A 27482-nucleotide genomic window follows, 5' to 3' on the forward strand; every position below is an offset into this window, starting at 1 on the left:
CAAGACATATAAATAGATAATTTTTCAACATTAGCATAGCTTTGTGTACCAAAATTTCCCCTCCTTCCCTTCACCTCTCCCCTAGATGGCAAGCAATCCAATATATGCTATACATGTTAAAAAATATGTTAAATCCAATGTGTGTAAATATATTTATACAATTATTTTGCTTCACAAGAAAAAAATAAAATCAAAAAAGAAAGAAAATGAATAAGAAAACAAAATGCAAGTAAACAATAAAAAGGGAGAATGTTATGTTGTGATCCACACTCAGTCCCCACAGTCCTCTGGGTGCAGATGGCTCTCTTCATCACAAGATCATTGAAACTGGCATCAATCATCTCATTGTTGGAAAGAGCCACGTCCATCGGAATTGATCATTGTATAATATTGTTTTTGCCGTGTACAAAGACCTCCTGGTTCTGTTCACTTCACTCAGCATCAGTTCATGTAAATCTCTCCAGGTCTCTCTAAAAACGTCCTATACTACATCAGACTCTTTATGACCCCATTTGGGGTTCTCCTGGCAAAGATTCTCTTTCTGGAATTTTCTTCTCCAGCTCATTTTACATGTGAGGAAACTGAAGCAAACAGGATGATGTGACTCGCTCAGAGTCACACAACTAGTACATTTCTGAGACTGAATTTGAGCTCAGGACAATGAGTCCTCTTGACTCCAAGTTCAGTGCTCTATCCACTGTGCTCCTGAATATTATTCCTTCATTAAAATCCCCTGTTATTTCACTGTGACATGGAAGCGACCCTAGATTTTCTCCAGTGAGAAAAGCTTCATGTATAGCTCAATTTGGAAATGTCCTCTATAACCATGAAGACCATTTCCAAATGCATGGAGAGAATGCCTACAATGATAAAATCAAACATTTACTGGGTTCATTCTTTTTTTTTTTTTTTTTTTATCTTATCTTCATTTTTTTCCTCTAGACCTTGGGACTGGACCTGGACAAATACTAGGACTGACAGAGTCAAACACAAATTCCAAGTAAGTGCCTCATTCTCCACCTTCTTAAAGTGGCACCATTTAAGTTCACTCTGGGGACCCAAATCTCTGAAATAAACTTCTTGCCACTCACTCCCCTACTCCCAGATCCCTGGTATTTGGATTAGAAACATTCTATTCCATATCACAGGACAATGGATTGTAGAAGGTCAAACTAATGGTTAATTCTCAGGTCTCTGGCCAGCTCCTATTATCCCAGAGATTCAGTGTCACTGTCTCCTGGGACATTCTCTGGCTTCCTATCTCCACCCAGCTCAATGTTATCACTTCCAAAGCACTTCTCTATCTCCTCTTTCCATGACACCCTCTAAAATTAAATTGAATTAAAATTTCAATTAGCAAACTTCCTTTTATCTCTGATCTCTTCTTTTTTTTCCCCACTCTTTCCATCTTCTTACGTTCACCTTGTCCCCTCTGGAAGACTGTATTCTTGAGCATCTTCTTTAGGGAAAGCTGATCCTCAGGGAACTCAATATGAGTACTACGCTAGCTGGGGCAGTTAAAAAAGCTAATAAAACCCCAGCTGTCTGGCCACAGGCAAGACTGGCAGGTGTCAATTGGGGATAGTTCCACTGTCATTTGACTGAGGCAAGGCCATGTGTGTGGCGCTTTGTTCAGCTCTGAGCCTCTCATTTTAAGCATAACAATAATGAATGATGGCGGTAACATTAACAGGCGGTAGTTATGTAGCACTTATATGTACATTTTATCATTCAATGGTTGGTCGTTGGCCTGCCTTCTCAAAGAGGACATCACTATGTTAGAGTCGAGTTACAGTGGGTCGGACCGTGGCCGACCAGAGCAATTGGAGCTCAGAACGCTCTGCTGCAGGTCAGACACAGATAATACTTATGAACATGTGGAGTGGGCTCTCTACCTCTGCACATCTCATGTTTCTTCTGAGCTAATTCAGTTCTGCTTTGCTCAGAGAGCACAGCCCCTTCTCTGATGGGGGCACACCATGCTGGGCAGTCCTATGCCAGTGTCTCCCATGTCATACAGTCAATTCTCAAGGTCTTAAGAGAGACTTGAGGGTGCCCTTGTATCATTTTTTCTGACCATCTTGTAAGCTCTTGCCCTGTATGACTTTTCCATAAAATAATCTTTTTGGTAGGCGTGCATTTGGCATTTGAACAATGGGGCCAGACCAATGGAGCTGTACTTTTTGCAGCAGTATTTGAATGTTTGGCAGTTTAGTTTGAGAAAGGACCCCAGGGTCTGGGATCTTATCCTGTCAGGTGATCTTCAGAATCTTCCTAAGACAATTCAAATGGAAGTGATTTAATTTCCTGGCATGGCATCCAGTTATACTGTCCAGCTATCACAGAAAATGATTGTGCGCTCAATGTAGCCTCTGAAGTTGAGATACAACAAACTATGGCTCAATTCTCTGCTGCTTGTGGTAATTTTGGCCCAACCATTAATACCCCAAAAGTATAGGTGCTCCCTCAGCCAGCCCCACCACCCCCTGTGGGACCACCGGGGGCAGCAGACAGAGTTCTGATGGCTGTGGATAATAAGCTCCCTTAGCCGGGCAGTATAGTTTCCATGGATGTCCACCCTGATAACGAGGCTGTCATAGGCCTTGCCGGAGCCGGCTTAGGGCTTGGGAGGTTCTGAAGTGAAGAGAGGAGGGTGTTAGACTGACCTAACCTGAAGGTCCACAGAGCCGCTGTTATCACTCAGTACAGCCTGGAAGGATCCCCATCTCACAAATAAATGAGGAAACCGGATTTCGGAGATTAGCGTTTGTGGCAGGTCACTTCCAGCTCTGCCCTTCCCTTGGTCTGCCATGTCTGACAAGAATCAAGGATATCATGAAGGCGTGAGGTCAGGCCTGCCACATGAAGAGCAGTAGAAGAAAGTGTTTGCTTTGGCTGGAAAGGAAGAGACCTTCCTGCCCCTGAGAGCTCCTGGCGGGTGGGGCGCTTCAGGAAGGAGCAGGGCCCTGGAGGGAAGTGGACTTTGGGTCACACTTTAGAGGGTGTTTTTCAGGAATGGGCTGGACATTCCAGATATCAAGGGAGGGAAGAGGAGGTGACACAGCGTCCGGTGCTCTCTGGGCCACTGCAGCCACCACCACATAGCAACCTGGGTTGCTTTCTCCCTTAGTCAATCAGTCAACAAGTATGATGAAACTCCTGTGGGCCGGGCCCTGGGCTGCACTATAGGGGCACATACAAAGAATGATATAATCCCTGCTCCTTGGAGCTGGTGTTCATACCAGGGAGTCCGCATGTAAATATATACAGAATAATTATACAAAGGATAAATGCAAATAAGTACAAAGTAATCAAATGCAAGGCAGTTTGGGCACTAGCACTTAGAAGCAACAGAAGAGGTTTCATGTGAAAGCTGACTGGAAGGAAGAAGTGGATTTTAAGAGAAGAAAAGGAGTAGATCCAGGCATGGGGAATGGTCAGGACTAAGGCAGAGAGAGGGAATGGAGAGCCAAGCACAATGGATAGGGAGAAGGCTAATCTGATTAGATCTCAGAAATTGGGAGAGGGAGAAATATCCCATAAGGTAGGAAAAGAAAGGGTAAGATTGTTAAGTTAAACAGGGGAGTTTTCTATTTTATTTTAAATGTAACAGCTGATTGAATATGGGAGTGACATCTGCCTTTTGACAGCAAGATAGGTGTGTGGGGAGAGGCCTGAGGTTGGGAAAGTAATAAACAGGCTATTATAATCAAGGTGAGAGTTGATAAAGGCCCAAACTAAGGTGGTTAGTTAGCTCTAACTAAAAGTAAAGAAAAAAAGAGAAAGAGTAAAGAGAAGGAATTTTAGATTAGAATGTTTGGGGGGAAAGATGAGTTCAATTCAGACATGTTGATTCTGAGATGTCTTTGGGACAATTGGTTTGAAATGCCTAAAAGATAATGGTGATAGAGGGCTGAAGGTCAGGAGAGACCCTGGCCTGGATATGAGTCTATGAATCTATGGTCTATGAGTCAACTGCATAGAGACAATGATTAAACAGAGAATGGTGAAGTGGTGAAGTGGAGAAGTACACAACCTGAGTTCAAATCACAGTTGTTACTTATTTCTTGGGTGAGCCACTAGAAGTGTGCTGATTGATCCTCAATTTCTTCACCTGAAAAATGAAAAAGTGGGAACAAATGCCTCCAAAGTCCCTGCCCTCCACCCCTTCTGTGATGTGGGCCAGAATCTTGCTATTGTGATCAATTCATTCTCATTGTCCCTTTTTCTTCTTTTTCAAGAAGTATGAGACCAGCTTACAATCATTTTCTCCAATCTAATCTGTCCTCTTAATTGGGAGCTTGAAGTCTACTCAAATATTTTAGTTCCTATGACCTATAGCTTTACTCTACACCTTGGTGACCCACAGACATAACTGGTCCTGACTTTAGTTCATAATCACAACTGAGGCATTGCTTTAATTTTGGACAGTAACATCTCTGAGCATAGTTTCTTACCCTTCCATTTCTCCTGCCTCCTGCTAGATCTATTTTTGATCTATTTGGACCTCTCTTTTCCCTCTTCTCTCAATCTATCACCCCTTTTCTGGTCCATTTTTTCTCCCTGTTAAGGGAGTCTTGACCTCTCTCAATTACATTCAATTATTTCCTGTCTATTAGCTCTTTGCCTGATGCCTACAAACATGCTCAAGTCTCCCCCATTCTTAGAAAACACTTCTCTTGACCTTGTTGTACCTCAGATTCTCTCTCATCTCTTACACAATACCAAAATCTCAGAACAACTCATCTATATTTGTTGCCTCCACTTCCTTTTCTGCTCCTTGCAATATTTTGATCTCACCAACTGACCAAAAATGTATTCTCTAAGGTTATCTTTGCTAAATCTGATGGCCTTTTGTCAGTCCTCACCCCTGACTGCTACAGTTCTTGGTACTGATGAAAAGCCTCTCCTTTTTGGACAGTCATCTCTTCTCTTGGCTTTTTTGTCCCTGTGTTCTCCTAGTTATTTTCTCACCTTTCTATCTTTTTTAAGTCTTGCTGGATTATCCATTTCCAGAATTCTTAGTATAGGTGTCCCACAGGGTTCTGTCCTTGGCTCTCTTCTCTTCTTCCTTTATACCTTAATTTTGATGATCACATCTGTTTGCATAGCTTCAAACATCACCTTTACTCAGATAGCTCCCAGATTTATTCAAACAGAAATCTCTTGAACTCCAATCTCATATTATCAATTGCTAGATATTTCTTTGATCCCTGTATTTCAAACTCATCTTGTCCAAAGTAAAATCCGTTAAATTGTCGTCTTCTAAGGCTGTTTTTCCTCCAAACTTCTGTTTCTATTGAGGTCAACCACCATCCTTCCACTTACCCAGCCCTGTGGTCCAAGTCATCAGTAATTTCCTCCTCTTTCTCATATTTAATTAGTTTCAGATTATATCTTCATAATATTGTCCCCTCCTCTCCACTCACTGTCACCATAGTTTCTACTGTCATTACTTGTCAAGTGTGAAAGTGGGGCTGTAATTTTCTTACCTCATTTAGCATTTATATTTATCAGTAACAATAGCTACAACAATAGATAGCTTTAAGGTTTGCAAAGCACTTGAAAACTATCTCATTTTCTCCTCAAAACTACAAAAAGAGGTGCATGCTTTTATTACTCCCATTTTACAGTTGAGGAAATCTTGTTGAGAGTCCTACAACTCGTAAGTGCATGAGGCTGGATTTGAACTTGGCTCTTGCTAACCAAATGAGGACACTATTTTAGCTGCCTCAGAGAGAGGGAAAACTCAGTAACAACTGAGAACACATCTTGAATAAATCAATCAAACCCAGAAGTATGAACAAGGACTAAATATTTCTATTCAAGCAATCAACCAAAGACTTCAGATTAAGTACAAAAAGTCCTTAGATAAATTGGAGTGATGTTGACAAGAGTTAGCTAAAGAAACTTGGATATGTTCTTTAGGTCATCTACAAAATACTGAATTAGTTCATGCTCAGGAGATTAGAGCAATTCTAGCTAGTCTCCTGAGAAAGAAGGTAAAGGCTGATTTCAGAAAAGGCTGGAGAGATTTACATGAACTGATACTGAGTGAAGGGAGCTTCTGCTCATTTTTGTTCACCAAGAGAATATTGTATACAGTAATAACAAAATTATGTGATGATTAACTGTGATGGACTTTTTTTTTTTTTAAACAATGAGGTGATTCAGAGCAATTCCAATAGACTTGTGATGGAAAGTGCCATCTGCATCTAGAGAGGGAACTATGAAGATTGAATGTGGATCAAAGCACAAAACCCCTTTTTATTGTTATTTGCTTGTTTTCCCCCCTCTCATGTTTTTCTCCCTTTTCATCTTATTTTTCTCAAAATACTATTAAGTTTTAAATAAATACATTAAAAATGATTGCAGGTTGTTGGTGGAGTTGTGAACGAATCCAACCATTTTGGAGAGTAGTTTGGAACTATGCTCAAAAAGTTATCAAACTGTGCATACCCTTTGATCCAGCAGTGTTACTACTGGGATTATATCCCAAAGAGATTATAAAGAAGGGAAAGGGACCTGTATGTGCACGAATGTTTGTGGCAGCCCTTTTTGTAGTGGCTAAAAACTGGAAACTGAATGGATGTCCATCAGTTGGAGAATGGTTGAATAAATTGTGGTATATGAAAATTATGGAATATTACTGTTCTGTAAGAAATGACCAACAGGATAATTTCAGAAAGGCCTGGAGAGACTTACACGAACTGATGCTGAGTGAAATGAGCAGGACCAGGAGATCATTATATACTTCAACAACAATACTAGATGATGACCAGTTCTGATGGATCAGGCCATCCTCAGCAACGAGATCAACCAAATCATTTCTAATGGAGCAGTAATGAACTGAACTAGCTATGCCCAGAAAAAGAACTCTGGGAGATGACTAAAAACTATTACATTGAATTCCCAATCCCTATATTTTATGCACACCTGCATTTTTGATTTCCTTCACAAGCTAATTGTACAATATTTCAGAGTCTGATTCTTTTTCTACAGCAAAATAACGTTTTGGTCAGGTATACTTATTGTGTATCTAATTTATATTTTAATATATTTAACATCTACTGGTCATCCTGCCATCTAGGGGAGGGGGTGGGGGAGGTAAGAGGTGAAAAATTGGAACAAGAGGTTTGGCAATTGTTAATGCTGTAAAGTTACCCATGTATATATCCTGTAAATAAAAGGCTATTAAATTAAAAAAAAAATGATTGCAGGAAGTTTTCAGGAAAGTTTTAAGACATGTGAATTGACATAAAGAATAAAGAAAACAATGTACACAACAACAACAATATTGCACCATGATCAATTGTGAAAGACTTATAGCTATTCTAATCAAAACAATGATCCAAGACAATTTCAGAAGTCACATGTGCAAAGTATTATCCGTCTTTAAAGGAAAAAACTGATAGAGACTGAATACAGATGAAAACATACCTTTTTTCTTATTTTTTTCTCATTTTTCTCTCTTTTTTGTCTGTTTTTTTTTACAACATGACTAAATTTGTTTTGCATGATGACACATGTATAAAGTATATTAAATTGTTTGCTTTCTCAGTGAAAGAGGAGGAGAAAAAGGAGGGAGAGAATTCAGAAATCAAAATTTTTTTATTTAAAAGTATTTTATTTTTCTAAATACATGCAAAGATAGTTTTCAACATTCTCTTTTGCAAAATTTTGTGTTCAAAATTTATCTTCTCCCCCTCCCCAAGACAGCGAGCAATCTGGTATAGGTTAAACCTGCGCAATTCTTCTAAACATATTTCCATATTCGTCATACTGCTCAAGAAAAATCAGATGAAAAGGGGGAAAAAAACCCACAACTCCCCCCCAAGTAAACAACAACAAAAAGGGTAAAAGTACTATGCTTTGATTCACATTCAGTCTTCATATTACTCTCTTTGGATGTGGATGGCACTTTCCATCACAAGTCTACTGGAATTGTCTTGAATCAATCACATCTCATTGCTGAAAAGAGCCAAGTCCATCACAAGAAATCAAAATTTTAAAAGGCAAATGTTAAAAATTGTTTTTACATGTAATAGTAAGAAATAAAATATTTAAAAATTAAGAAGGGACAAATATGAAGTGACTGGTAAAGAGTGAAATGTGCAGAACCAGGGAATTAATTTACATAACAATATTGTAAATGTGACTAACACAACAGAACTCATTATTTTACTCTCCAAACTCTTCTCTCCTCCTATATTCCCTATCACTATAGAGGGCAATACCATTCTCCCTGTCACCTAGGAGTAAGCCCAGATTCTTCATTATGTTTCATTCCTCATATTCAAGGTGCTTCCAAGGCTTGTCCATCTTACTTTTGCCACATGTCTCCTAGGTTTTTTTCCTTGGACACTGCCACACCTAGTCTGCTTGTGAGTCTGCCTCCCTCAAAATCTCATCCTGTAGTTCATCCTCCATTCAGCCACCAAAGTGATTTTGCTAAAGCACAGGTGTGACCATGTGATACTTTTACTCCGCTACCCCCAATTCCCCACTCAACAAAGTACAGTGGTTCCCTATTGCCTCCAAGGTCAAATAAAAAATATTTTGTTTGATATTCATAGCCCTTTATAACCTAGTTCTCTCCTACCTTTCCAGTCTTCTTATACCTTACCCTTGAAAATGTATTCCTTACCTCCATGACACTGGCCTTCTAGCAGTTTCATGAATAAGATCCTCCCATCTCTCACACCCAGGGATTTTTGTTCTCTCCTTGACTCTGATGACTTGACCTCTCAAACTTCCTTTAATTCTCAATCAACATCCCACTTTTTGTGACAGATGGTGGCTAAGTGATTTGTTCATTGTCCAAGGTCATACAGTTAGTGAGATGGGCTAGATTTCAATTCAATCCTTCCTAACTTCGGGTCAATGCTCTGTCTACTGTGCTTACTAGTTGCCTCCAATGTGGAAACTCACCTTGGAAGCCTTGTTATTGTATTACTTAATAGGCTATGTTAATTATATTGGGATATAATATATTTAAAATGAATAGTGTTTGATGATCCCACTAGGATAAATATTTCATATTTCTACAGTCCTTTAAAGCTTACAAAGAACTTTCTGACGACTTTGTAAGATGCAGAGGGTAATATTATTAGCTCCCTGTGATATATGAAGTGAAAGTCCAAGAAGTTGACTGTCTTTCTCATGGTCACACAGGTAGCAAATGTCAGAACTGAAATTTGAACCATGTTTCTAGATTCTTGATCCAGACTCATGTCTAATGTGACCAACTTTCGTAGTGCAGTGGGAGGTGAGAGCCTTTCTGTGGAAGGATGAAGAGGGTGAGTGATTGGGGACCTGAAGGAATTCAAGTACTCCCCTGACTTAAAAGTATTTTATTTTTCCCAGTTAGATGTAAAGATAGTCTTCAGCATTCACTTTTGTAAGATTTTGAGTTCCAATTTTATTTTTCTCTCTCCCTCCCTAATCTCCCTGCAGCAGAGGGTCTTCAAGTCTTTAGGAGAATTAATGAGTGATGAATGAAATAACAATGAGGCCCCAGTTGAGCTGCCACATGAAGCCCCAAAGCCCACAGCTCAAGGTTTCCTTAGTGTGTGAGCAGGGCTTCCTTGAGGATGAAACCAAACATCTGGCAAGTTTGGTATCCACAGAGTCAGTCTTCAAGATTATTTTAAGTTACATAATTCAACATTTCTAAATAGAACCACTATTCCTCAGATTGAAATCCTCCAACTTGTTTTCCTGAAGTGATAATTTTACTTTATTAAATTAGTATAGTTTTGAAAAAGTTTAAATTTAAAGGTGGCTTTGAGTGTTCGGGTTTTTTGCAGTCACACACCTAAATGAAGGTCAGATAGGAATGAAAATGAATTCAGTGGGGGAAGAAGAGAAGATTATTTTGTTTAGTTTTTCAATTCAGTTTGGGGCAATAAAAAAAAAAAACAAGAAAAGAACATGCAAGATAGAGAAGCCAGACCCTGCTCACCTTATCCATGCTGGCTGGGTTCAGTCTCATGATGGAGGCATGTGCCAGACGGTCGTAGACTGTTCTCAAGGCCTTCTTGGAATAGAGTTCCTGGGGCTTGAACAGCTCCTCCAAAAACTTCTTATTGAACATGGTTGAGATGAGATCGTTCATGACTGTAAAGATAAAGCAGAGCCCAGCTGAGGGATGGGCAGGAGACTCTTCAGAAGCACCCAAGAGGGGCAGGCCTGGGAGGGCACAGGCCTGGCCGGACTGTCCTTTCTATGAAATGCTGCCTGCTGGGAGAGGAATGGTGCAGTAGAAAACGGCGCACAGACAGAGAAGGAAAGTACCGCAGTAGACAGAGCACCAGCCCCAGAAGGAGGACAACCTCAGTTAAAATCTGACCTTGGATACTCACTAGCTGTGTGACCCCAGGCAAGTCCCTTCACTCTGTCTGCCTCAGTTTCCTCATCTGTAAAACTGGCAAACTTCTCCAGTGTCTTTGCCAAAGAAACCCCAAATAGGGTCACAAAGAGTTAGAATGACTGAAACAGCTGAACAACCATGACAATGAAGGAGGTATTTCTTTTTCTTAAGAAGAAAAAGATCTTAAAAAAAATCCTTACTAAAAGATCTTATTTCTTTAACAAAAGTTTATTAAGAGTCTCCAAGATGCAAGGCCCTATGGTAGGCATGAAGAAGGAATATAAGGATAAAAATAATAGTCAGGACTCCCTAGGAATTGCAGTCTTCTGGAGCAGGAGGAGGACTACGTTTGCACAGACAAGAACTGTACCAAATTGTGATACACAATTGTGTATCACACAATTTGTTGTGATAGGGCTGAGGAAGAATCCAGGGAAAATGCTTCAAGGAAACTGTAAGCAGGAGAGAACACCCCTGGTAGCCAGGCTGAGTCTTGCAAGTAGGAGGTATTTAACCAATTGTGTTGAATTGAGAGGAAGGATTACAAAAGGCAGTAATGAAGAGGGAGGACAGCAGCTGGGTCAGCCTGCTCAAACTCATGGAGGGGGGAGACCAGTTATGTTCAAAGGATAGTCCAGTGCGGTGGGAAGGTAGTGAAAGGAAAAGTATGAAATCAGGCTGGAAGGGAAGCCAGCCTGAGAAGGGCCTTAAACACCACAATGAAGAGTGTGCAGTTTATCCTTTAGGCAACAGAGAGCCACTGAGGGCATGGGAGTTTGGAAGCTACTTTTAGCAGTCATGTGAAGAATGACTTGGAGGGGCAAGGAGACCAGGAGAAGCCCATTATCACAGTCCAGAGAAGAGGTGCCGGGCCTGAACCAGAGCAGTGAAACTATGAGTGGACAGAAAGGATGGACATGAAAGAGGCAATAAATATAAGACCAACAGAATTTTGGCAACTGGATATGGGAAGAGGGAAGAGTTATAGGTGACTCAACCAAGGTCACATGGAGAATTCACAGCATTAAAAAAAAACAGGATAGTTTGGAGGATGAATTACTATTCCAAAATGAGAGAAAGCTGATATGGCAGCTATCTTCATCTCCATAGTGGGTGCTAAGTTGTAGAGCATTGCTCAGTTTTTCAGAACAGAGCTAAGAAATATTTATAATAATGAATATATAAGTCTATGTCTATAAGTAATAATAAAGCCACAAGACATCCTAAAATATTTTCTAATTGTTAATTTTATTGAAATTTTGGAAGGACCATGGTTAAAATATGAGGTATTAATTTTGACTTTTTTACAATCCACAAAATAATGGTATGGTGATCTTTATCATTTCATACTTAGTGAATTTTGAATTCTATTTTAGCAACCATATAATTCACTTGAAAATAATCAGTATCAAATCAGTATAGTTTATTCATTCCTCATGTCTTACAAATTAGATTTAGAGTCTTAGAACAGTAAAGGCTCTGAAAGATAATTTGCTTTAGTCCCTTCATTTTTTAGATGAGGAAACTGAGGCTGAAAGACTTGCCTCGAATCATATAGTAAAATACTTGTTGATCATAGTCTTAGTTCTTTTCCTACTACATAGTTATCTTTCAAAAAATTTCTTTTGTTTTATCTTTTTGGCTTTGGTTTTAGACTGACATTTTATTTTAATGGATTAAAAAATTAGCAACATCAAATTTATTACCTTTAAGAAAATTCACACAATTTTCTTACTTTAAAACACACATCTATTTCCTTCATATTGTAACCATTGTTAAAGAATGAAAAAAAAACCCCTCAAACAAGTGGTTGCTTTGAAGCTAATAACTCAAATTTATCTAACAATTTAAGGTCTAGAAAATACTTCCTTCATAACAGGCCTGTGAAATATATATTGCAAATGTGATTATCTTCATTTTAGAAATGAAGTTTAGAGAGGTTAAGTGACTTACCCATCATTACACAAATACCAGTAAGCTTAAAAAATAAGAGTTCTCTCCTCAGTGATAATAGTGATTAGGGCAGAGTGGGAAGTAGTAAGAATCCACCCTACAAAGTAGCATTGTCATCCTGTGAGTCTGGAAAAACTTAAAAATAGCTACTAGTTAGCTTTGGAATACTTTCATTTCTCTGAAGCCCTTGAACACCCTGCAGGGATCCAGGGAAAAAAGATTTAAGACCAAAGGAAGCAACTCTGAAAGAGAGCTAGGCTCCCATACTGGCAAAGTCAAATCCTTCCTTCTGAAATGTGAATAGTCTATCCTGATTATAATAACTCTTTTTAGAGGGCAGTCCAAGAATGCCAGAGAGGAGGCAAGAACACAAGAAGAGCTGACTCCCTGGAGATGGGACGTCCCTTGCTGTTTTAGGCTTGGGGGCTCATTGCTACCACCTTCTCTTAGCCCTTCAATAAATGCTCCTCCTGGGATTGTCATAATAGTCTCATAATTTGTCTTCTATATCTTCTCATTCTAAATTGTTACACTCTGACAAAGTAACTTTCTTCCATATGCATATACCTGATCATGACACTTTTCTGACCAAAACTACTTAGCACAACATATAAGGTCTTCTGGAATCTACTCCCTTTCTAGCCCTATCTCACATAACTAAATCATCATTCTCCAGTCAAACTAAGCTACTTGTCCTTCCCTGAACAACTTGGTGCTTTTACCCATGCCATTCCCTCTGCTTGGAAAACTTTCATCTTTCTCTTGGTTGAAATCCTTATCTATTTTTCAAGCTTGGTTTTTTATGTTACCTCCTCCAGAAAACATCTCCTGGTCCTCCCAATGAGAAGTGATCTTTCCTTCTTCTAAACTCGTTACACACTGCTCCTTTCTTGTGCATTTGTTTTTTTTTTTTTTTTTTTTTTTTGCATGATACTTATTAGAATGAAAGTTCCATGAAGATAGGGAGCCTGTCTTTTATCATTGTTCTATATTTCTCTTGTCTATAGTGCCCTCCAAAGCCTAGGCTTAGTGAATAGCTGTTTTACTAAAGAATATTTCATTTTAGGTCCACAAAAATCACCATGTTTTTAAGCAGTCCATTTCATGCCAAAGACCATATGCCACAAACTCATACATCTATTTATACTAAATAATAGTTTGACACTCAAATAGGAGGTTGTATGATCAAAACACATTACTGGTATCTATAAAACCATGATATTGGGGAGCACCAGATGCTGTATTCTACTGGTCAATAAGAATTACTAAATAATGCTAGGAATACAAAGACAGGCAAAAACAAGATCATGTCCTCAAGCATCTTACATTCTAATGGTGGAGATAACATGCAAACCACCATGTACATAAAAGATCCATACAGTGTGAAGTAACAAAGAGTTTATTAAATACTGACTCTATGCAAAGCACTGTGTTAAGAGCTGAGGACACAAACAGAAAGGTAAGACAATCCTTCTCACATTCCAATGGAGCTCACATTCCAATGGGGGAGACAGCACAAACGAAAGATTTCAACTGCACATCAAATAGAGAAGGACCAATGTACAATGACAAAGCAGATGGTAATGTTGCTTCTTTAATTTCATTTGTATTGATCCAATTTTCTTTGTTTTTGATGCTTGAACCACTGGATGGTTCCAAGGATTTTGGTGCCAAGAACGGTCCTTTCTAGGTCTTCGGCAGCTTTGGCTGCAGCTCCTACAGGAGCTTGTAGTCAGGCTGCATCTACTCAGGGCCAGCCTTAGGGGATGACGGCTGAGGGCATTGGGCCTAAACTGTTTTCACAATCTCAACCCCTTGGTGAACCAGTTCACCTCTACACTATCCTTGACTCTTCACTTTGATCACCTTTCTCCTATGTCCAATCATGTCCAATTAAATTAGGACAAACTTCAGCCACAGATTATTCTATCAATTTCCTTTATTCCTCATCATACAATCCTAAATAGAACTGGAAGAAATTAGAAAACAGTGCAAACTGGATCCACTTTTAATCAGTTAATCTCAACCATGCTCTCACCATAGCAAAGCAAGCCATCTAACCCTCTTCTCATACAAAGCAGCTGTTTTAACCAGGTTCTCTCCTTTGGCCTCCTATGGTACTCTCTTCCCCTACTCTTGATGCTGACAATATTGCCTCATATTTTACTGAAACAATTGAATCCATTTGTTAAGAGCCCCCTCTCCTCCTTAATCTTCTTATATTCCTTTGATGTGTTCTTCCCACGATGTTCCCCTTCATTCCAGTCTCTGACTCTACTTGTCCAGGTTAATGCTTCTCCTTGGACCTTTGGTCCTACTACTCCAGCAGATTGCCTCCAGTCTTTGACCTCTCTCTACCACTGGCATTTTCTCTAAAATGCCCAAGGCTTCACCAGCTTGGTAAAACCCCCACTAATTCCTATGGGGCCCAACAGTTGCCATCACAGATCCTCCCTTCTCACCTAAACTTGTCAAAGTCACCTACAATTGGTGTTCCCATTTTTCTCATTTTCTCCTAAACCCTCTGCAATATGGCTTCTGACCTTGTTCAATTGTAACTGCTCTCTCCAGAATTACCAATTATCTCTTGATTGTGGAGGCTGTTGGCTCCTACTTGATCTCCATCCTTCTTGATCTTTTCCTATGTACTTTCTCTTCATTAGGTTTCTGCCACTCTTTTCTACTTGTCCCATCAATCCTTAGTCTCTTTTACTGGATCTTTGTCCATGTCATGACCACTAACTGTAGGTGTCTTTCCAGGTTCTGGCCCAACTTCTCTCCTCTTTTCTCTTTATATTATCAGATTTATCAATTCCCATGGGTTCAGTGATCTATACAACTGGGTCTCATACCTATTTGTCTAGCCCAGACTCCTGAGCTCTAGTCCCATATCACTATTGTTAGAGATTCTAAACTGTGAGAGTCTCACAGAAAGGAATCTCAAACTCAGCATGCCCAATACAGAACTCATTAACTTTCTCTATAAATCCTCAGTTGAACGTCCTGCCATACTTGCAGTCACCCCGATTCACTGCTTCAGCATCATTCTTTACTCTCTCATTCCTTCTATACATTCAACCATTTTCCAAATCTTATATTTCCTTTCTCCATAGCATCTCTGTAATTCCGTCCCTTTCTTTCCACTCAGTAAATACCCTATTTCAAACCCTCCTTGCTTGCCTGGACTATCATCATGGCCTTCTAATTGGCCCTCTCCTTCCCCCCTCCCCCCATTCCACTGAGCTTCCCCTTTTTCCAATCTTGTGTTCCTCTCCCCTCCATGTACTCTGTAATCTGGCAACACTGGCCCATTTGCTCTTTCCTGCTCCAAACCTTTGTTTTGACAATTCCTAGGTCCCAGAATGCTCTCCTTAGCAACCTCTACTTCCTAGAATCCTTGGCTCATTTAAAGATTTAGCTCAAGTGCTGCTTTCTCTAGGAGACCTTTTTTCAGCTCTCCAGTGTCGATGCCATCATCTTCTCTTAGCCTTCCTTCCATCCAATCTGTATTTATCTTTAAGGTTCTAATTTTTGTGCTGTCCTTCCTATTAATGTAAGCTTCTTGAAGAAGGTACCACATCCCCAGCAAAATCCAAGAAGATAGGCAGCACAGGGACTGGGACACAGTCAATACTAAATAGTTAATTGCGTGTCAAGAAGGTAATCCTTCCAACACAAACTGTAACTGAGGCTTAGCAGACAAGAGTTGCTGAAGACAAAAAGTCCATCACTGCCCAGCTAACTTCTGATCCCAGAAGCCCAGATTCACAGGTTCTGAGGGTTAGAAGGCACTTCAGCCATCGCCTAGTCCAATCCCGACACATAGGAATCCCTACCCTACCCTTTCCCACCTAGAGTCCTCTGGCCTTTGAAGCTTGAGGAGCTTCTGCAGGGGAGTTGTCCCTCGGAGATGAGTGCTGAGGGTCAGGGCACTTCTGCCACTGAGCCTCATCCACTTCTGCTAACTGCTTCTGCTTCTAAGTCTGGTCCCTCCGTTACGTGGCAGCCCTTCCAACACTGAAGTGCTGCTGTAGGTCCTCTCCTGACTTCCTTTCTCCAGGCTAAACACGCCAAGGTCCTCTGACTGATCCTTGTATGCCATGATCTCACAGTCCATGTGGTTGCCCTCCTTTGATTTCTGGTTAGCTTATCATGTCCTTCTTCAAGCATGGTGTGGAGATCTTACTATGGCACTTCCAATGAGGTCTCAAAAGTACAGACTACTTTGGTATTATCCTGCTTCAGGAAGCTATTATCCTGTTGCAGTCTGAAATTGCACTGGCTTTTTTGGCCACCTCACATTATGTGTCCCTGTTGTGCTTGAAGTCCTTTGAAATGTCCAGATCATCTTCATACCAACTACTGCCCATCTATACTGTCTCTATTTTATATGCGTGGGGTTGACTTTATTTTTGTACCAGATGTAAATACTTGACATTCATTGCTACTGAATTTCATCTTTATATTCATCAGCCTTATACTTTAGCCTGACATTTGGATCTTAACTCTGCCATCCTTAACAGATGTTACCTATCCCTCCTAGCTTTGTGTCACGTGCAAATTTAATGAACATGCCTTCTATGACTTTATCCAAGTCATAGATGAAAATGTTAAAAAGAGCACAGGGCCAAGGAATAAATCCTGAGGTATTTCACTGGAGACCTCATGTTATGGAACTATTAACAGCTATTCTAAGTGACCCATCTGTATAAAATTACCTAGATAATACTGATCCATATTTCTCCAACATATACACAAGAATAGTTCAACTTCTTTTAAAAGTTTTGCTAAAATCTAAGTAAATGAGATCCACAATGTTCCTTCACCTACCAGTTTAATAATCTTGTCAAAAAAGGGACATGAGGCTAATCTGGGATGATTTGTTCTTGATAAAGTCTTAGTTGCTCTTTGGAATCGCTGCTTCTTTTTCTAGATAGTTACTATCTCTAATGATCTTTTCTTTTCTTTTGCTGAGGCAATTGAAGTTAAGTGACTTACCCAGGGTCACACAGCTAGGATGTGCTAAATGTCTGAGGCTAGATTTGAATTCAGGTCCTCCAGACTTCAGGGCTGGTGCTCTATCCACTGTGCCACCTAGCTGCCCCTCTAATGATTTTTTCTAGATTTTTTTTTTAGGAACTGAAGTCAAGATTACTGAACTAGAGTGGACGTTGTACTTTTTTTTTTTTTTTTTAAATTGGGACAGTTGCACTTATCCAGTCTTGTGGTATCTCTTTCCATTTTCCACAATCTTTCAAATTTCACTTATAGTGGTTATGCTATTATATCTGCCAATTTTTTCAGGAACCAAAATAAGACTCTCAGCTAGGTTGATTCCTGGACAACAGATATACTAGACATATATCAGCAGGCCTTAAAAATACTTAAAAATTTTCTATCTTTATAGGACTTTCTAGAATTTATAATCTTCTGGCATAATCTTTGAGAACACAGGGTCACCTCCATACTACAATAAAGTATCAAAGTAGGAATACAAAGAAGATACATATGTAAAAGGTTATTTGAATCTATAATGTAAGCCTTGAACTCGCTAAATCAGCAGAATCCTAAGTGTTGTCTAAAAATTACTTAAAGAGGACACAGAAAAGCATAGAGATATATAGATGGGTTTGAAAGGGACCTAAGAAGATATTTAATCCCAGCCTTACCTGAAGTGTGAAGGTAGTAAACTAATGAGTTTCTCATCATACGAAGTGGCCTACTCCGTTATCAGCCAGCTTTGTTTATTAGGACCTGCTAGTAATGTGTGCCAGGCACTTCAGCTGTTGTTTTTGGTTTGCCGTGGAAGAATCGCCACCTCAATAAAAGCCACAAAGCTTCGCCAATAATTCGAGCTGGATCAATTAAGAGTGCCAAGAAGCCAGGGAAGTACAAGACAAGAAGAAACAAGGTGGGTAATTATATTGAATTAGATAATTGGATGCCTGCTTGTGGCTTGCTTTTGACTATATTAAGATGTGGCAGGCATATGCTAACTAATAATTAAAGACAGCTGTGAGGATAGCCGTGTCCTATCTCGAGGAAAGCCTGGGAGCCTGCTCTAAATAAACTGTCTTTTCAGGAATTTTCAGTGAAGTCAAGAGACTTAACTGGTCACAAGGCTGAGTTAAGCCCTTCGCCAAACAAGAAAACAAAGGATCTAGGCTTCAGACAAGTATAGAAGACAAGGAGAAATGTGCTAAGACCTGCAGAAATGGTGCCATGTTTCCCTATCTCCTGGGATAAAGAAAAACCTCTACTCTACAAAATGCACATTAGTTTAGATGTTAGTAGAGAAGGTAAAAAGAATGGAGGGATGGATTTCTACTCTCCAAATTATTAGGATGAATAAATGCTTCCTTTAAAATGTGGACTGAAAACTTCAAAGAAGAAATAAACAAGAAAAAGCTGTCAGAAGGCACCCAAGGAATATTGATCTGTCAGGGAGTTAGAAGATGAAGAATATGACACAGAAAAGGAAGGACTGCTGAATATTTAAACCTAAGTAATAGATAAGAACTTCTTTTCATAGAGAGGACAAGTTGAGTCATTTTAGTAAGAAACTACTTCTTGTGTTCCAGGGAATAATGATGTGGATTTGCAGGTCCCATCAAATAAGAGGTAATCCAGTAATGACTAGAGGAATAGATGAGCAGTGATTTATTGACTTGATAGCAATACTGAAAGTGTGTTCTCCTTAAAAGGTATATTGTAAAGATATAACAGGATGCTTTCTGGGATCTTGTTAAAACTGATGATGACTATTTCCTCCTGGCAAGTCATGGTGGGAGCAAATGATTCTATAAAAGGGAATTTTGAGAAGGCAACTAAGGATTATAAAGTCTTTGACAACAAACTGAAGATCTAAGAGTCTTTAGGAAAGTTTTAACTACTATTGCTAATTGAAGATATTGTGTAGTGTTGATTGAAGGTAGTAAAAAACAAGAGAGAGGTGGGAAGTATTCTATCAGAATATTGTCTGAAAAAAGGATTTGGAATTTTGTACTATGGCTTGAAATATAGGATTGATGGTTAGGGATATGACAAGGGCTGGTAAAAATATATTTGGAGGCCTCTAATTCCAATGAAGAGTTTTAAACTGAAAGGGGAGAAAGACAAGCCTAATATTGGAGATCAAAAGAAAAAAGAATAGCAGAAGAGAGGAACAATTATTCATGGGAAACGATATCCAAGGAGATAGGCAGCAATAAAACACATGATCTCAAATATCTATACATAAATCTACAAAAATGTGGATAACAAAGAGGGAAGTACAGATTCAAATATAAGAAAGCAAATCTGTCCTCAGACAGGTCAATAAGGATGGGTGAGATGGAACTTAACAAAATTTTGCCATGAAAGTATATTTTATTTAGAAATAATAAAAAAGATAAAATGGTGGTTGTGTTATGTTGTTTGTTAAGAAGATATACTCACCAACAGGAAATCTGGGAATGTATTTGGGTAAGGTACAAAGGAAAAAGAAGAGGGTTACTGTTGAAGAGACTACCACAGACCTGGATGGAAAGTAATTTGATGAGTTTGGGAACCAGATAACAAACTCAAATGAAGACTTGTTATTGTAGTGATTTGGAATGGCAGCAATATGGACATCTGTTGGACTTATCTGTTAAGAGCCGAGAAACTGAGGAACTTGCGTTAATGACAATTTCATCCTTTAAAAGGTAGAAGATAAAATAAGTGACCCTGCTATTCTGAACATAATTCTGACAAAGTGTTCGTTGAAGTAATAATAATAGGGTTAAGGGACATTCGAATAAAAGAGTTAGTGGTAGATAGAAGATACCATAGGTTTTGGGAAATATTTCAAATGATTCAGGAAAAAATGCGTAGGACTCAAAACATCTTATATATGAATTAACCCAGGAAGGAGAGAGAACTCTCCAATATATGTTAGTGGACCCAACAATCATTGATTAGGATCAAGAGGAAAAAGAAAAAAATGTATAGGGTACTGATCAATCCAAATTTTAAGAAAGAAATGTTTAGAAGATGGTATAAGCAAGGCAAATTATAACTAAAGATGTATGTAAAATAGTAGTCTGATGGCCTCAGTAACAATGTCAGCTACATTTGGGGCAAAAAATAGATTAAAGAAGGGAGAGGACTGCTGCTTAAGATAGATGGTCTAAAGATAACAGATAATGTTGAGAAGGCTGGAAATATCAGTGATGATTATTTTGCTTTTCTGTTTCTTCCAAAAAGGCTAATGTTCACAATGGGAAGGATAGGACAAAAATAGCTAAGAGGGAGTTGAAAATGAAGATTTAAGTGAAAAGTTATAAGACATCAAACTGTCCTCAGTGAGTTTAAGGCATTAAACCCAGAGAAACTCATCTTAGGATAAAAAAAAAAATCCTCCAAACAACAAACAATCCCCTCCCCTTCTTTCAAAACCTTAGACCCAAATCCTAGCAAATATGGCTGCTGGATCATTGTCAAACTATTTTTAAAGGACCCTGGAAAATTAATAGAGAGGTTACAAGACTGGAAGTAAAAGATGTAAGCTAGTGAGCTTGAATCCAGTTCTTAGTGCAATTATGGAACACATTATTAAAAATATGTTTCTGAGCCTTTAGAAAGGGAAAAAAATGATCTGTAAAAACCAGAACAAGTCATATTTGTCTAAACTAACTTCCTTTTTTGACAGAATTAGAGACTCATAAAATCAGGGGGATGCTATAAACATTATATAGTACTGTATACCAAGACAACAGAGAGACAGCAGTGTGTCACAGGGGAAAATATACTGGATTTTGAGTCAGAGGACCTGGGTTAAAATGCCAATTCTTCCTACCACCTAGATGTCTTATGGGCAAGTCTTTTAACCTCCCTGTGCCTCAGTTTGAATCTTTGTAAAGTCTTGGAGTAAATAACAGCTCTAGATCTCATGACAAGAAATTTCATCTATATTATATGTGTTTTACTATTCTATACTATATATGTTTTACTTATACTATAAGAGGAAATGATGTGTTTTAGACCATAGTATAATTAGGTAGGCACAAAACTGGTTGAGTGACTAGATCCAAAAAGAAATGGGTCAGATGTCAAGTCTAACAGAAGGTTCTTCTATGTTTTCTACACACATTTGCTTCTGATGCATTTCTCAGTTCCCATGAGTCCAATGAGCATTTCTTTGTAGATGATTCCCAGATCTCTATATCCAGCCCTGCTTTCTTGAGCATGAGGCCTATATTGCCAACTGTCAACTGGATATCCCATCAGTATCTCAAATTCAACATGTCCAAAGCAGAATTGATTATCTCCCTCCTATCCCCAAATCCATTCCTCTTTCTAACTTTTCTTGTTTTTGTCAAGGATACCATCATCTTTTCCACCACCCAGGTTCACAATAGTGGAATCATTCTCAACTCTTCACTTCTCCTTAGCCCCTAAATCCAATCATTTGCTTACAATACTTCTTGAATCCCTCTCCCTTTCTGCACTGAGGTGGACAGCACTTTAGTTTTGGCCCTCATCACCTCACCCCCGGAAAACAATTGTAACAATCCTAATGGTATCTCTGTCTCATCTCTCTCTTCAGTCCTTGAGGCAACTGCCAAAGTGTTACTTCCAAAGCACAAATAAGACTATTTCATTTCCCTTTTTGATAATTCCAGTGTCTCCCAGATATCTCTCAAAATACAAATTCTCTTTTTGGCACTTAAACCCATTTTCAAATTTGTTCCAAGCTACTTTTCCAGGGTTATTAAACATTACTTCTTTTCATTACTCTATAGTCCTGCCAAACTGGCCTTTTTGTTATTCCCCACAGTGACAACCTGTCTTCTCTCTTCATGTCTATGCTTAGGCTGGAATGCATTTCTACCTTGCTCTCATCTACCAGAATCCCTCATTTTGTTCAATGCTCAACTTCAGTATTGACTTCTCTATGAAAAGTCTGATCTTCTATTTCTTCCCGCCCAGAAAGATTTTCTCTAGATACTTGTTAGCAAATGTCAGCATTGGGAATATTGGATTAAACTCAAAATATCATCCAGAGCAGACACCTTAGACACTTCAGAATAGCAAATCACTAAATGTCCATATGTCATTAAAATGCTGAGACTGATTTACTGTTTTGTTTTGAAAAGTAGGTTTTCTCCGTGTTCCATCACCATAGAAATACCAGGCCCAGAGGACTTGGCCCACATTAAGATGCAGGTTAGTTGGAAACTTGATGAATAGGAAATGAAGCCATACAACATGCATGAATTTCATGCATTCTGCATCCATGCAGCTACATGCTTACAATTTGGTAGTTTGCTCAAAAGACAATGAGATTTGACTAGAAAAGCTCAAGCAATGAACATTATTCCTTATTGAAACCATGCCCTAGGTGGTTCCGTGATTCCACAGGAAGCTTGTTTCCAAGGACAACAAAACAATCCTATCAAAACAAAGGTGTTGCTACTCTCCTCCTCGACCCTGCCATACTTTAGGACAGAGTCCTTCTGATTCTGGGGGTGGCAGAGGGAAGTACAAAGACCGGATCTATTTCTTTTAAGGCTCTAGTAGAAAATTAAACATCTTGGTGCCAGGCTCAGGGCTTTTCACCATTAGTGACTAGTACTACATTTGGAGGACTATGGATTTGTGGATGGAGATCTAAGACATGCAGCTAAGAGATACCATACCTCTTTTCCTGTCCACCTCTGTCCATTCATCTACACGAAGCATATAAAAAAAAACAACACCAGTTTATGAGGCAAAGATATATATTTTTTTCAAATGAAGTTTTTTAAGATACCAACTCTAACTAGCCAATTAATAGGATTGCATTAAAAAAGTTAGCATTTCATGTCTTCCAAGAAAGCTTTGCCTGACTTTTGCATCTTTAAAGGGAAGAACAAGCATAAATGATATTATAACATTATGACTGCCCCTAGACAGGGCCAGTGCCTACAGAGTATACAGTACTGTTAGCTAGTAGCTAAGGAAAGGAGAGGAAAGATCCAGTAGATTCAGCTCCCAGAAGATTCCCTTTGGAGGCTCTTTTTTTTTTAATGGCTTGAGAGATCTTCTAGTATCATACAGGCATATAACATTGAAAATAACTCTTTCTCCATTATGAAGACTATGCCATAGAAGATAGGGGCAGAAAAATAAACGGCAGAAAATAGTGTGTATGGTCTCTGTGGATCCCCATTTCTTCTACAATTAAGATTTCCCTCCAACTAGCTAGCTAGAACCTTTCAGGTTGAGCAATTTGCAAAGTAAATAAAATAAGAAGGTAATATCTGTATTTACCAAATTTCCAATTTGCATAGTAAGATGAGTTGAGTAACAAATGTGTTTCTGAATAGAATATTCACAGGGACAGTGGGTCAGACAGATAAACACAGGATCACTCGCTCAAAAAAAGATCCTATCAGGCAAAATTCACTGGATTTGAAAAGTCCTTGTAAATCCTACTTGTTTTACATTTGAAGTAGTTAAAAAATTTCTTTATTCTTTTCTATTGAAGTTAATGATATTATTAACCAAAATGGATAAGAAGAATTTTTTATCTTTAACCTAGTTTGCTCAGAGATTTAAATAACTATAGGCAAACAAAATACAACTATTAAGAAGTTAACAAATTATCTTTTTATAGACAGAATAAGTTTTCGATATTATAAAGGGGTTTATCTTTTTATAGACAGAATAAGTTTTCGATATGATAAAGGGGTATTTTTAACTTTTTTGACATATCAATACAAGGAGCTAATTCTAGCCAACATTGATGCAAGACAACAGTTCATAACTACACTCTCCAGTATTATAGTTTATTTAGTAGCAAAGTGATTATATTTTAGAGAATCAACAACTATAAAATTCACTCATCTGACTTATGGTGTTCTTGAGGTGAAAGATTTATGAAGCAGCACCAGGACCCTGCCTTCTCTAAAGCTGAGAGTGATGTCTTGGACATTCTATCAAAATTTCTTTTATGTTTGCTAAGGAGGCAGATTTTAATGGTGGGCTTCTGGGAACTCAGAAAGATGCTGAAAAGCTGTGGAATTTCTACTCTGTCCATTATATTGCGTGCTTGGGAATAAGATGTTGCTGTAAAGAACTCATCCTGTCTGAAGGACATTCAGTCTATTTATCTGTTGCTGAGATATCATTAAGTGAGTGAGTAGGTGATGAATGAATGAGTCTGGGGCAATAAAGCCCACATCCAGCAGATGTCTCTGTGATGCTGTTTTTATGGTCTATAAGCTTTAGAATGCTATTCTCCAGTTGACTTTTTTTGGTCTAGATCATGGGATCACAGAATTAAAATTGGGAGGGACCATGAGGGTTGCCTAGTCGTCCCTTCATTTTACAGATGAGGATTCTGGGGCCCAGAGAAGTCAAATAACACAGGTAGTGACTAAAACAAACTCTCCATACTCTTCTCATTGCACTGCACTGTCCTAGGCTTCACCATATTTTCCACAAGCTGAAATCTCCTATTAGTATTGAGATACCTTAGTGCACATGGTAATTATAGAAGGCACCCATTAAGTATTGGTTGATTAATTGATCTTAAGAAGACTTTCATTTCCTTGGAAAGAGGGAGGATATACCATATGACTCCTAGGTTCTTTCTGGTTCTACTTCTGTGTGTTTGAACTCGAAGTTCTATTCTAAGGAGTACCTTTTAGACTAAGGAGTCCATAGATGATCTGGAATCATAAATATAAAACCAGAACCTAACCTAGATAATGCCAATGAGGTGATCCAGTTCTCTGCTTTCTACATTCTTAAAGTCACAGTCAAGTCATTTAACCTTTCTACAAATGAGTCAGTTTTCCTGTAAAATGAAGAACATAAAAACGTGGTAGAAAGTTATTTTTATGAGTGTTTTAAAGAGAAGAGTAAAGAAAACAACTACTTCTACTCTTGCTTTAAACATTTCATAACATTCAGTGGGCAACGCTCAAAGATTACTCCATTGAGGTTGAACTTGCTTTCTGTTGAATTCTGAAACAAAGACCAAACGGAGGAGGAAGCTTGCAGCATATTTTCTGATAATGCTAGACCAGGGATGGCCTTCATGAAATACATCAATACTGATAAAGAAAATTTTACACGGCTTTTGGGAGGAAAAGCCCAAAATATAACTCCCCCATATGTGTTTTTGTTGGACACAATAAAAGGCCCTATGAGTGAAGGATCTATTGAAAAAGGGTGACAAAAAAGATCTTTTTTTGGCGGGGAGATGTAGGCAAGGGGAAGCAAGCAAAAAATCTGGAACTCTTGTAGGATCATAGGCTAGAACAGACTTCAATGGGCCAACCCTTTCATTTTATAGATGAGGAAAATGAAGCCCAAGGAAGTTAAATAGCTTGCCTTAGATCACACAAGTAGTAAGCTAAAGGCAGGATTTGAACCCATATATGACTCATGAGGAGTTATGCTTTCCACTGTGCCATGCTGCTTGTTACTATCATTGTTTGGGGGATCAGATTTGGTGTCTTGGAACTGGATCATTACTTTTCTAGTCTTAGGAATCCATGTCCTAAATCAGCACAATTCCCATACTTTCCAGTAAAGCTAAGGAATTCTCTAGTATGATCCAAGACCTCCTTAAGTTGTCTTGTTTGCCCATAGGATGCTGCACAGCATTTTGACTTCCACAGTAATTTATGATTAAAGATAACTTGTGGGACCAGTCCCAACTCTTGTGAGAAGGAAGCATCTCAGCATGGAGACATAAGACTTTTTAGCTGAAAGGAGTGGGTGTGTGTGGGGTACATAGGCTGCAAAAAGCTCTGTTGTGGGAGTACTGAGAAGTCTTAGCTAGAGAATAAGAACCATTTAAGGAAAAAAGAGGGCTGTGGGCAAAGAAAAGGGAATACACTGGAGTCCTGATTAGGCAAAAACAGGTAACTATGGGCCTTTAACTAAGGATAGGAAATAGTGAAAGGGGATGTTAAAGTAGCAAAAAAATCCTTTGCACAACAATGATTTAAATAATTTTCATGGTTTTTGTTAGTATTATTATAATTATTATTATAAGACATAATATATTTATATAATAACAATGACAATAACAATAATAATTACTTTTATTGTTAGCAAGCTCTTCTAGTTTTGAGGAGAATCAAGACAGACCAGGGATTCTCAGATAACAAAGGGACCATTTGTATTAGATCAGGAATCTTGAGAGAACAGTCATTCAGTTTTAAAGGGTTGGGTGATCAAGGAGTAATGTCAGAATTTTGAGAGGAGGGTGATAAGGCTATCAGTAGAGCAGTGTTTTCGGTTTGGTGGGAAGGTAACAGGGTTCCACCCCCCCCCCCCCCACACACACACTTCTAAGGGTAAGATGATGGCTAGAACAGAATTTGAAGGGAGGCAATGTATGATGTAGGGCAGGGTCCTCCAATTTTGAGTGGTGGTACCTAAGGAACAGAATTTGAATGGAAGGTCTGAGATGATGGGGGAAAAGTGTCTTCAGAAGGTATTGGAGAGTTTATTTAATGGTATAAAGTCCCCCAGTTTTGGGGGATGAGATCAGGGGAGCAGAGAGTGAGGAAAGGAAATTAAGGTTGGGGATCTGAGATTACTATGGAAAGCAACTGAGAAAGGAATCCAAGGACAGCCTCTTTCACTTTTAAGAATGTACAGGGGTCCAGGACCCTCAGGAGGTTTTGGAGAGAAAGCAGAGGATGGTTAGAGGGAGTAGCTTTCCTGTTTGGGGGAAGAAGGCTAGAAGAGCAGCATCCACTAATTTTGAGGGTCTTGGGGAGCAGATTGTCTGCTTTTGAGGAATTATTAAGAAGCAACAGTGGAGGATGGTCTGTGCTGAAGGATCTTCCACTTTGGAGGCATCTCAGGCAGATAAGCCCCTGGTTTGGGTGAGGGGTTGGGATAGCATCCTCGGAAAAGATCCCCTGTTTTGGAGAAGACTGGAGAGATGGCTCCCTGCTTGGGAGAAGGATATCAGAAGTAACTGACTTTGGGAGTCTGGGGAATAAGTTCCATGTTTTGGGGGGTTTCAGGGAGCAGAATCTCCTGGGAGTTTTTAGGGGGAGCTTTCTGGGAGCAGTGTCTTCAGCTCCAGCAAGAGGTCTCCAAACAGAGCCTCCTGTTTTAAGAAGTCCCCTGAGAACAGTCTTTTGTTTTGGGGGGTCCTGGGAAGGTGGGCTATTTTGGGGGT

At 39.0% G+C, this 27482-nt stretch overlaps 1 protein-coding gene across 3 annotated transcripts in view; it reads right to left on the reverse strand.

Moving 5' to 3' along the window:
- The window catches only part of OSCP1 (organic solute carrier partner 1), a 38663-nt gene that overhangs the window by 10552 nt on the left and 629 nt on the right, over nucleotides 1–27482 (reverse strand). The window contains exons 2-3 of one of the 3 annotated variants that reach the window (XM_031962167.1): nucleotides 22987–23016; nucleotides 9965–10119 (exon numbers count right to left, since the gene is read on the reverse strand). In XM_031962167.1, the coding sequence (XP_031818027.1) occupies nucleotides 9965–10119; nucleotides 22987–23016 (185 nt within the window). Of the gene's footprint in view, nucleotides 1–9964; nucleotides 10120–17994; nucleotides 18215–22986; nucleotides 23017–27482 lie in introns of those variants that run through there. The other 2 variants (XM_031962169.1, XM_031962168.1) reach the window with 2 other exon arrangements.

This window comes from Sarcophilus harrisii, chromosome 3 (assembly GCF_902635505.1).
Source record: "Sarcophilus harrisii chromosome 3, mSarHar1.11, whole genome shotgun sequence".
Classification (NCBI taxonomy): domain Eukaryota; kingdom Metazoa; phylum Chordata; class Mammalia; order Dasyuromorphia; family Dasyuridae; genus Sarcophilus; species Sarcophilus harrisii.